Genomic DNA, 12677 nt, shown 5'->3' on the forward strand with positions numbered 1-12677 from the left:
GCTGAAAACTGTATATCCAGAAGTTCCTGATTTGGTGTTTATTAGTGACAGGCATCAAAGCATCAAGAAGGCTATCATGACGGTGTACCCGAATGCGCATCATGTAAACTGTATATGGCATTTGTCTCAAAATCTAAGACTCCGTGCGAAGACTGATAAGGATGGAGCTGCGAAGAAGTTCTTGGAGTGCGCCCATGCTTATACTGAGAGTGAGTTCAATAGAGAATATGGTATTTTTAGGAGTCGGTGGTCTAATGCTGCTGACTATCTAGATAAAGCCATATGGAGAGAGCAGTGGTCTAGGTACCATTTCCAAGGAGACAAGTACAACATAGACACTAGCAATGCTGCGGAGTCCATGAACGCTGTGTTTAAGAAAGCGAGGAAGTATCACCTCTTACCTATGATTGATGCCATGGTTGAGAAGTTCTCTGAATGGTTTAACAACCATAGGCAAGATTCAGGTAATACATCGAGCACATCACAGGTTGTGCCTTTTGTGGAGAACATATTGCATGCTCGATGTCCAGTTGCTGCGAAGTTAAAAGTTGTTGAGCTTAACAGTTATAGACAAGAATACAACGTCATTGATGGGATGTCGGTAAGCTTTTTGGTGGATTTGAAAATGAAAACTTGTTCTTGCAAGACATTTGATATAGACAAGTATCCGTGTGTCCATGCCATTGCCGCAGCAAGGTTCCTAGCCCGCAAGGAAGGGAGAAATGCAGATGTAAGCATATATGGACTTTGCTCCGTCTTTTATTTGATTGATACTTGGGCATTGGCATATTACAGGACGTTGTTTGTAGTGCCACATGAGTCAGAATGGAATATTCCCGAGTCAGTTAAAGAGTTGGAGGCTGAGCCGCCGGATTACACTCCAAAAAAAGGACGCAATCAAGATAAACGGTTTCCATCTGTTGGAGAAAAACGGAGAAAGAGTCACAAAGCTGTTCCAGGAATTAACTTGGAGAGATGGCTACAGCCCGAGGATCCAGAAGCATCTTGATTAATTTCCTGGTTCAACCGGTACAACTGCTTTACCAATACGGTTCAACTGGAACAACTGGACCATTTTGGTTCAACTGGAACAACTGTGTAACCATTTGGGTTCAACCGGAACAACTTAAACAATTTTGTACTTGTATTTTTATTTGTAAGACTAATATCGCTTTGTAATATATGGATTATTATTTATAAGTTTGTAATATAAACTATTTTATTTCTTTACAATATTAGCAAGAATAGTTTCTGGGTTCAACCGATACAACTGGAAACAACTAAAACTACAAAAAAATACAAAATTACATAAATTAAAACATAATAAGTGATTAAAACATTTTTAAACTCTGAAAGTACATTTAATATATTTAATATATGTATTTAATATATGATATGTAACATTATCAATAATTAATGTGAGCAAAAACAAAAATTACACAAATCACTCTTTAGGTAACAAGGAACAATTAGTTCAAGATCATCTATAAAGATGGAAGAAGTATGGAAACTATGTTTTCTGACAAATTATTCTATGAAAACTTCTTAAACACCAATATATATAATGTGGAAATTGATGTGAACAACTAGATATCTATGGTATTTTTTAAGGTTCAACTACAAAATTACAAATTTAGAAATAGTTCAACAGTGAGGAAATTAGGACAACTGAACATCTAAAGATAACTATGTAGAAAATCTATTTATCGGGGGTCCCACAGAAATGTGTTCACACTAGTCTTTGACTAGTTTTTGACTCAAACCGGGCCCACCCCGTGATCTACTTTAATTCGAATCTTCTCATCCTAATAAGTCTACTCTCTCTATCTCTCTCTCTCTCACACATCTCGACTCCGATTCTTCTTCTTCTTTTCTCTCTTCTTCTTCTCTCTTCTTCACGAGACCACCAAAAATTAGGGTTTTCAGATTTCTTCAAATTTTGCGAAATCTGGGTACTTCTCTCACATATCTTCTTCTCTCTTCTTCTTCTGTTATTGAAAACGAGAAACCCAAAAATTAGGGTTTTCAGATCTATTCTTCTTCTTCCTTCTCTCGCCGTTATAAGGTATGGCAATTCTCTTAGACTACTTCAATTTAATAGATCTGCTTTCTACTAATTCGGATTTACTAAGATTTAATTGATTTATGTTTGATTGAATGGTCAGATCTACTCATCTTCTAAACCGTAGATATGCCTTATAGTTACTCCCAACCCTCCACATCCGTAGCAAGCATCAACAGTGGAGAATGTAATGCGGATGCCAATTATGGTGTTCCCGAGAGGTGTTTCTGTGGTGAGATGGTCAAACTTGAGCGATGTCTAACAGGACAGCGCCAAGGAGAGCGCGTATACAGATGCCCAGTGCTTAAGGTATGGTTTAGTTTCAATTCTGGAACAACTAAGTACAACTTGCTGGTTTTAACTTTTTATATTCTTCCTAGGATGGAGACGAATATAAGGATAATCGAGATCACCTAGTTCAGTGGTGGGATTGGGCGGTAACTGAGGAGCTGTCCAAGATACACCACCTATTTGACAGACATAAAGATGACGTGTTAACCTCTCTTGAATATGGGAGGGGTGGAAATCCTGCATTGGAGTCGATCCGGGAAACTCTTCGTCTTATGCGTGAAGAAATTGATGACATTAAAGAGAGGTTAGCCACAAAAGAAGTCGAGATTGCGAGGCTTAGGGGGTTACTTTCAAGGTGGTAATATTGTATGATTACCTCCTACTCTTTGTATTATTTGAATTTGTATTTTGGATATGGAATTGTGTTTTCATGAAGTATTATTAGTAGTTGTACCTGCAGTAATGGTAGTTGTACTTGGTTCAACCGGTACAACTCCGACTTATATGTATTCACTAAGTATTTTTAATAGTTGTTGTCCCTGGATCAACTGGTCCAACTAAAATTTAAATATATTGTATTTAGTAGTTGTCCCTGGTTGTCCACATAGTTGTCTCTGGATTATTAGTAGTTGTCCCTGGTTCAACCGGAACAACTAAATTTAAAATTTATTTTATTTAGTAGTTGTCCATGGTTCAACACAACCAAAAGTAGTTGTCTCTGTATTATTAGTAGTTGTCCATGTTGTCTCTGGTTCATCACAAAGTTGTCCCTGGTTGATTAGTAGTTGTCCCTGTTGTCCATCGTTCTTAATAGTAGTTGTCCCTGTATTGAGTAGTTGTCCCTGTTGTCCCTGGTTCATCACATAGTTGTCCCAGGATTACTAGTAGTTGTTCATGTTGTCCTACTTGTATTAATAGTTATCCCACGTTTGTTAGTAGTTGGACCAGATGCATAATTTTTTAAAATATAATTTCTGGATCATCCCAAACCCCAAATACAAAAAATGCATCTAAACCACAACACAACCAAAAGATAGTACAATGTTTTGAATCCTAATAAAAGATAACCGCAAAATACTCAGAAAATATAAGTTTTGTCCTACACAAAATCAATTACTCATAAAGAGTGATCTCTCATAAAGATCACCTATTTCTTCTGCCGCTTCTTCCCCTTCCCCTTCCCCTCTGCTGTAAACTCTTCAGCCTGAAACCTGGAAGCCTTCCTTTGTCTCTTTTTCCCGGTCTGGATTGTAGGGTCACTATGCTTCGGCCTCACTGCTTTCTTCTTCTTGTTCTCCTTCTCTTTCCTAGCCAGCTGCTCCTGATCACCTTCATCACCTACACAACTCCAATGTTAGAACATGTATGTTACAATAAAAACTACAAAAATGTAAACTCACTCAATTCTTGAATCTGGATTGGCTTAGGGTCTGTGAAACCACTGTGAAGAACCAAAGCCTTTGTCGGACTCGCTATTGGTTGATTAGCAGTTGGTGTACAATAGGTTGGCACAAAATCACTTGAAGTCCCTGGATGATACTCATTGTACCGCTCTTTCCCTAGCTGGACTGACACATAACCCTCTAAGTCTTTCACTCTCCCATCCAGCATACTCACTTTGCTATCCATCTCAGACAACTTCTCCATGATCTTCGCAAATCCTTTGTCCACAGCTGACTGTAATGAGAGGATATCACCAAGCCTCTTAGGGACTTCACCATCACTTTCTTTAACATCACCAAGCCTCTCAGCCACTTCAGGGACAACATCACCAAAACCTCGAGCCTGCAAGTCCATCTGGTATAGACTTTTCCACCAGATTTTCTTCTTCTTTCTGATCAGCTGCTCTCTCCAACCTTCAACAACTGGATCAATAAATCCCATCCCTTCATCAACATCTTTCTCAACAAGGCCAGACAACATCTCTTTCTCATCCATATCAGGTTCCAAGATGCTTGAGATATCCTGTCAAATACACATAGCATCAATCTCAATACATATGCATACTAAGAGAAGTAAAGGCACCAAAAGCTAACCTTAATTTCACCAAGGGCTTGGTTTATTTAATCCAAGGTAAAGCCCTTCATGCAACTGTCAGTGAATTTAGATTTGCACATTCTTGGACAGTCATTAATTAGCTGCGGGAACAGCTTCTCTGAATCGCCTTCCAAGCTGTGGTATGCACTCAAATGCAAAAATCTACACATTCACAATAACACAGTTTTACTACTATAACTTAAACACTCTAACTCATTACAATATTCACAAGTTTTTACCTCAAGAGGAGTGATGAATCCAAAAAAGCTGCTCTGTGCTTTTGGTTTCACCGAACCTTTCATGTTTTTCATCATTCTCCGGATCCCTGTCATACATTGCTCAAAAGAATACCTTTCCCACGGGAATGTCTCACAAGCATGAACATCATCAACAATCCTTAACAGGAATTGCTCTATGTTCCCATCACCCTTAGAATCAGCCTTCACAACCGCACATAAAAACAATAAAATAATCAACTTCTTCCTATCCAAACACTTCTCACTCTTAATAGCTGCCAACTTCTTTTCTACATCTTTGATTTTGATTAGGTCTGTCCTCCCAAACATCCTTCTGACAAACCTCAAACTACCCTTCTTCTCATGATTCTTTGGGTACTCATGGCAGTCCAACCCGGTCAACAAAGCATGCTCTTTCAAGGAGTACCTTATAGGCACTCCATTCACAACAAACCAACACTCATTCTTCATATCCGTGCGAGCAGTGCGAAGCATAAGCATCCACATGCCTTGAATCATGTGATTTGGTTCCTTAGGCATGTGGAATATATGCCTAAACTGAGCATGATTACTAAACCAACTAACTTCCTCATCAAATGCCTCTATCATGGCCACTGTTTGGCCAACTCTACACCTACTCCCTACCTTACATACCTTGTTGTACTCAGTTGGACTAAAGTACATGCTTTCTGGCGGCAGTGGTTGGGATTCCTCATCATCATCATCCTCATCTGTATCAGCTGCAACATCATTAACCCTATCCTCTTCCTCTTCCTCAGCAGCAATATCATCAACTATATTCTGCATATTCAAACACATGCAACTGAGTACAACTATGTATGTTGCTTACCTTTAACACACCATATACAACAAATACAAACTGTTACTTACCTTAACAACACCAGCAACATCTTCCTCCTCATTATCACCAGCAACATCTTCACCCTCATCATCAATAACTCTCTCTTCTTCCTCGTTATCACAACCCTGACCATCAATTGACAACTCACAGACTTCTTTATCATGCTCACCGACTTCTTCTTCCTTTGACTCACTGGCTTCTTCTTTCTCTTCTTTATCAGACAATTCCGGAACCGAAGAAACTTCTAATTCTTCGGTGGTTACTTCTGCGGATTCCTCTGTTGGAACAATTACAGCGGCATCCGTCGGTTCTTCTGTTGGAAGAACAGCGGCATCCATTGGAGCTTCTGTTGGAGAAGCGGCATCCGTCGGAGCATCTTTTGGAACTGCGGCGTCCGTCGAAGCTTCTGTTGGAACTGAAGCGTCCGTCGAAGCTTCTGTTGGATCCGGATTTGCAGCCCCTTCTCGAGACCCTTCTGTTGATTCATATACCCTGTTATCTCTACCTTTCACGCGAGCCATATAAGAACGAGACGAAGACACGCTGAACGGAGTCGGAGGAGACGAAAAGACAAACCACCGAGGAGGAGACGAATGACGGAGTACGAAGTTCCCACGCTAGAAGAAGACGGCGGAGACGACGATACGCCGGAGACAACGAAAACGGAAAAGAAGCGACGGTGATTCGCGACAGAGAGAACTCGGAGACGGCAGACTAGTGAAAGAGATTTTTACGGTTTCAGTTTTACTTAGAGAAACTAGAGATTCACCCGCGGTACACCGCGGGGCATATTATTATAAAAAAATTATATTTTTGAAGATTTTCTGTTGTTGATAATATTGTGATGGTCGTGTGGATCATTTTTTCTACACAACTTTTTGAGTTAAGAAACAATTACATTTGTTAATGATAAATCGATATTAATGATAAAAATACTATAATTAAGAAATTTTGTTATAGTTAATGGAAATATGAGAAAATCTCGGAATATCTTTCCATTACTCGATTTTGTTTTTGATTTTGTCATTAAAATCTTTTCAATAATATTTTCGTTTTACATATTAAGAAACTAAAATGGATCAAAACTAATTCGTACATACAATTATGGGATTACTCTTCCTCCAATATTACTTTCACACTTAAAAAATGAGATCAAATCAAAAGAGGATTGCTACAAACTTCTATTTTTCTGTAAGAAAAATAAATAAATTTAATTAAGAACTTATATATAAAAATATATATATATATATATATATATATATTTATTTATTTAAAACTAACATCGATAGAAAAAGTATTAGAAAAAATTAAACATGAAATACGTTAAATAAAAAAAAGTTATATATGATGTGATTGTTAACCATACAAAACACCGTAATTGTTAGAAAATGTTTTGAGATTAGAAAAATTACACTTACCAAATACCAACCAAAACCCGTATCCAAAGTTTTGTAAAGACATATATCATAAAAACAATTAAAACCCATAACATTAGAATAATTAAAGTTAAAAATAAGAATTTTCTTTTATTGCAAATTCATTTGTCTTCTTACCTTAAAGAAAATGAATTAAAAGAGTGAACTTGTTAGCCTACAAAATAAAATCATTTACAAACATCATAAAAAAATTAAACATGAAAATGTAAAAAAAAATAATATTGAACATATATCTGATGATTAGAAGAAGGACTAATCAACCTTTTACTGCATGCCTTATTTAATAGTTTATTAAAAATGAAGTTGATGATCTCCAATTCTCCATAGTTTTCCAAAGATCTCAAATTCTATAGCTGCAACATAATTTTTTTTTTAAAACTCGCTTTTCTAATATTAAAAGACGATGACGTGATGTTATAGCATCTTATTAGAAGAAGATGAGGTTCTATTTAAACTCTAGCATCTTTGCCCAAAAACAAAATTAAACTCTAGCATCATGACGTGAGCTAAGATATTCCCAAAATTTTGAAATAGTTACTTGCTTTGGAAAAAGAGAAATTATATATTTATGATTATTGCTCACACCAATAGATCTCTATATATAGGGAGTGGAATGAGATATTATCTCTAGTTGATTTTTAAGTTAAGCCATTCAGTTAAAAAAAAAAAGATTTATGAGATACATGCAAATCTTGAGATAATTTCTAAAAATCTTAATATATAATATAAGATTTTCCTGTTTTGAGTACATTTTCCATATATATCATTGATCTCATTAAACAACTAAAAGAAGATTTTACTCGATTATTATATACTGTATCAAGATTTGAGTTTGTATAATCATTTAATTTAAATTTTTTATAAGAAAGTAATAGTATTTATGTATCAAAATCAAAAACGATACAAACAAATAATTAAAAATCTTCATAACTTTTAAGTTATAATACATGTTTTGATAGATTAAACCATGTATGTAACCACTAAAACAAATAAAAAATGTTTGTAACAAAATTACATAATTTAAATATTGTTTGTACTAACAAAATTACATAATTTATGTAACAAAACAAAAATTTTAAAAAATATAACAGTATTTCACGGATTTATTAGTTAGCATTTACTTTTAATTTTTTTAACAATATTAAACTACCAAACGAAAATTTAATTACCAAAATCGGATCTTTTAGCATTTAGTTTTAGATACACCATAAAATCCGTAAGATTAGTCAAAAATTAATGTGATTTATGATAATTGTAATTAAGGAAAAATCCGACTGCAATATTTCCGGTGCAAAATCATAAAACCGACCCGACCCGCCAATGGCATTCCTATGTAAATAATAGACAACTCCAGGATTTATTTGCTAAATGTACTCCAAAAATGTATATATAGAATTTCATAATTAGGGTAAATTTGGGGATTTTGTATGGGCCGGGTTATTTTCTTATGGGCTGGGTTCGGATTGTTTGGTTGGGTCGTAATTTACTTATTTTCGTATGGGTTTTATGTAATTTACTCACTTTCTCGATTTAAAATTAATTCGATAATCATACATATAAAAGTAAGGTTTCACTCTCCCCTTATTGGTCCACTTGACATTTCTTTTTTAAAAAGTAAAATTAAAAATAATAATATTCACATCCAATTATATTATAAATATAATATATTTAATCATATACTTTTAAATACTAAATTTTAACTGAAATGATTTAAATTATGTATTAAATATGTTTCTACACTCAATGTCATTCAACAACACTATTAATTGTAATTTTAAATGTAACTTTCATCATCTCTAATCCTATAAATAATCATTCTCTCATCCCCATCTACCATATCTCAAATCATAAATATTTTTCTTCTTTCTTTCTTTTTCTTTCTTATGTTGTTGCATTGGTTGAAAAATCAATTGAGACATCATTATAAGAGTTTGCTTCTATATTTAAAGTCTAGATATGGTATGTATCTTATATTTTTCTTATTTTGTTGTAAATAAAATTATTTTTCAAAATTATTATGTATGATAAATGTTTTGATGCTTATAACAAAAAAATTCATATTTATCGATGAAGATTCAAAAAGAGCAATTCAATCAATATCACAACAAGGTGATAAAGTTAAATCCATCTCCAAGATCTATATTAGACATTGAGTTTTTTTTTTTATATATACATGTATCTTTAAACTGAAATAAATTATTGTAATACATTTATCAAAGAAATTGTACCTACTTTTTTGTTATTTTTATCTCAATAACTGTTTTGTAATATTTTTAATATACTCATCATCATTATGTTTAATTTTTGTTAATCTAATAGACAATTATATAAAATATCATTATAATATTTATTTTATTCGATTTTTGTGTGCTTTAATTTCTTTACTTCTTAATTTACTTTTTCTTTATCTCAAACTTTTTTTGGCAATATTTTTAATATACTCATCAATACATTTAGTTTTTGTGATCCAATAGATATATACTTATGTAGTTTTTGTGGTTTAAAGTTTTTTTCTTCTACAACTACTCATTCTTATCTCAAATATATTTTTGTAATATTTTTAATATACTCACCATTACATTTAGTTTTTTATCCAATAGATAATTATACAAAGATCATTATGCTTATTTTACTCAAGTTCCGTGGTTTAAAGTTTTTTTTTTCTAAAACAAATCAAGTTAATTAAACTAATTTGATAATCACACTTTTCAATGTAAATCCTACATTTATCATTATAATGAAACCTAGCATTATAATTTAAATTGAGTGAAATATAAAAAAGATTTTTTAAAATGGGAGTATCCTTGGATTTAATTCAAAATTAGAACAATAATTAATAAATAAATTCAAAATATATGTTGTATGTTCATATTTAATCTTAATAAAATTATATATACCTTAATATTGTATAATTTGGATATATTAAAGTGTAAGAAATTTTTTTCTATATCTACAAAATATATTATTTTCTCACTTTCAATTTCTTCTTCTTAATATTTTCTAACATTAGTATACTATAATATTTATCTATAATTAACTTATATTTAAATTCATTTGTGGCTCTTATACTAAATTTAAAATCAATGTTAATAACTCATACTAAATAAATATAAGACATCACTCAACCCCACTAAAATACATTTACTATTTGATTAAACTCACATTGACATAATTATAAATTGAATGGTTTTCCTACTAATTCTACAAACATTATAACTCTTTAAATGCATTTATTTTCTAAATGTAACTTCCACCATTCATCATTGTATAAATAAATATTTTTTTTTATTTTTTCCACCATATCTAAAAATATTAATATATGCATAATAGTTTTACATGTTAAAGAATAAAAATATGCAACAAGCCACGCTTATGCGTGGCTACATACATCTAGTAAAAAGCAAACATAAGAGTGGCATAAGAGGTTACCGATTCTCGATTAGTGGCACCAGTGCCGGCTCAACATTTTTATGGGCCCTAGGGCGAAAATTTTTTTTGGATTCTTAGAAATTTTTTTAATGTTTTTTTGCTGTAAAAAAATTTTATATGCTATTTTTGTTAAAAATATTAATTACTAATACTAAAAACAATAAATAAACAATTTTATAGACCTTTCTAAATTTTATTTTTATGTTATAATCTAATTTTTTAATATTTTTTAAAAAATATTTTAGAAAATGGGCCCCTTAATTATTGGACTACAGAATTGGACCCCTGACCGTCGCACCGCCCGCCCACCCACCTATCCTCAGTTCTTTCAGAACAACAGAAGTGTGATAAGGAAATAAAATTTACCTGAGACCAGCTGCAGAACTTTGTAGACTAAGAAGCTTGCCATCGCTTAGTTGATGGTTACCATTTGCGCGCATTCCCTATGCTTAGAACAAGTTCTCAATCATTGATTTTTGAAACAGAGAGGATTTTGATGCAACAAATAAAAAACAATTACCAGGCACCCTCCATATAACCCTCTTCCTAATCTGATCTTGAAAGCTTTATTCAGCTTTAGCAGTTTCTTCGCATCAATAAGACGAGATGAAAAATACGTAAGCAATGAGATCCGCCGAACTTATTTTTAACAACTGCAACAGAGAGACATAGAGTAGTTTATTGAGGAAAGGTTTAAGGACATGCTCAGATTCAAGAAGAGTTTAATGACCACAAGGAAACAATGTGAATGAATAGACAAAGTATCCAAAAAGAATCGAAATAAAGCATCAAACCTGTTCATACATGTAAGGATTAGTAATACAATTGATCCTTAAGCGCCAATCCTTAAGACCAAAGCTGAAAGCTTTGATATATGGTAACATCCGACGTCGAAGATCGATATCCTCAATGTAATCAAGAACCGATTCAACCCGAGTTTTGTCTTCTACACTTAGCATACTGAGAGCTTTTACCTATGCAATAGATAAAAACATAAGATCTTTAGTATATTACTAATCAAAGCAGTGTCACATTACACATAATCATTGTCCTTACTAACCTCGGAAGATCTTTGATCTATGAGTTTACTGGAGAAATACTTATACACAGCCTTTGAGCTACTGGTTCCATTATCAACATAAATCTTAAGCCTCTTCTTCTGTTGTTCCTTTATTGAGCAAATCCTTGTCTACGCCGAGTTCCGGTGATAAAAGCATATGATCCTAAACGCAAAAGAAACTCGGCCGACACGATTGGCCAGGAGCAGAGGCATAAGCACCGGAGGTTTCACAATTGGAAGAGACTGTACGGCGAGTCAACCACGATTACACGGTGGAAAGATCGGACGCCGGCGGTGGAGTTATTCTCGGAAGCTTACCTACTACGTTTTTAAAATCCAAGGGCTTTTAGATTTTTTTTGTCTTCTAAGTGGACTATTAAGTGGGCTATTACTTTGGTTGGACCAAAACAAATGATTGTTTTGAAATTTAATCAGAAAAAGTGATGTGGAAAAATAGAAGGGTTATATTAATTGATATACATAGAAGACTGAAAAATTAAAAATCTATTCATGATAACTTAAAAATTAAGTAACTATGAAAGAGAAAGAAAAAGCAAATCAAAAATCTCCTTATACTTTTGATTAATAACGAAAATGCCATTGATTAAAGAAAATAGTTTTCTACTTCAATATATTTCCGACACTGTTCATTCCGACGTCTAAGATACTGTTCATCACCGAATAATGTTCATTAACCACATAACAACACTGCTCATATGTGTGGATAACTATTTTATTTACATGTTAAATGTTATATTATCGTGATAAGTTCATATAATGTGTTACATTCATAGTTATCGTGTTAAACGAGTTATCATATCATACAAAGTTAATATAAAGTATTAATTTTAGAATTGTGAATTAATATTCTTTAAAAAAAATCTTAATTAATTACATGATATACATATTATAAACATATTACATATAATTATAGCGATAACAATATTGATAACGCACTACACATACTTGTAACGGGTTAAGATATTAAATACATCTAATAATATTAATATAAATCTCTTAATATATTAAATAGTATTACATATTGAAAAATTAGGATGGTGATGAGATACTTAACAAATGGTTATTATTAATTTGGATGATTGTGGATGTCGGATTCACACACTCAAGTATTTTTTTTAAGTGGGAAAGACTACTCTTGAAGGACAAAAATGAATATGTAAAAGCTTGTAAATTGCTACGGAAATTGGTATAGTCTTTTTTTCTTGAGAGGAAGCCCCCCCTTACATGGCCATTGGCCTTTGTA

General features: G+C 33.0%; 1 protein-coding gene and 1 pseudogene across 1 annotated transcript; one reads left to right on the forward strand and one right to left on the reverse strand.

The window, feature by feature from the left end:
* Nucleotides 1-1865: 1865 nt before the first annotated feature.
* Nucleotides 1866-2809, forward strand: LOC110227790 (uncharacterized protein At4g04775-like). Its single transcript, XM_021023389.1, has 3 exons — nucleotides 1866-2065; nucleotides 2166-2371; nucleotides 2443-2809. Exons 2-3 carry the CDS (start codon nucleotides 2192-2194, stop codon nucleotides 2713-2715), a joined length of 453 nt encoding a protein of 150 aa, XP_020879048.1. The 5' UTR covers nucleotides 1866-2065; nucleotides 2166-2191; the 3' UTR covers nucleotides 2716-2809.
* A 7906-nt stretch (nucleotides 2810-10715) lies between these two features.
* LOC9310754 lies at nucleotides 10716-11764 on the reverse strand (annotated as a pseudogene).
* Nucleotides 11765-12677: the final 913 nt, after the last annotated feature.

The sequence above is a fragment of the Arabidopsis lyrata genome, assembly GCF_000004255.2.
Source record: "Arabidopsis lyrata subsp. lyrata unplaced genomic scaffold ARALYscaffold_6, whole genome shotgun sequence".
Taxonomy (NCBI): domain Eukaryota; kingdom Viridiplantae; phylum Streptophyta; class Magnoliopsida; order Brassicales; family Brassicaceae; genus Arabidopsis; species Arabidopsis lyrata.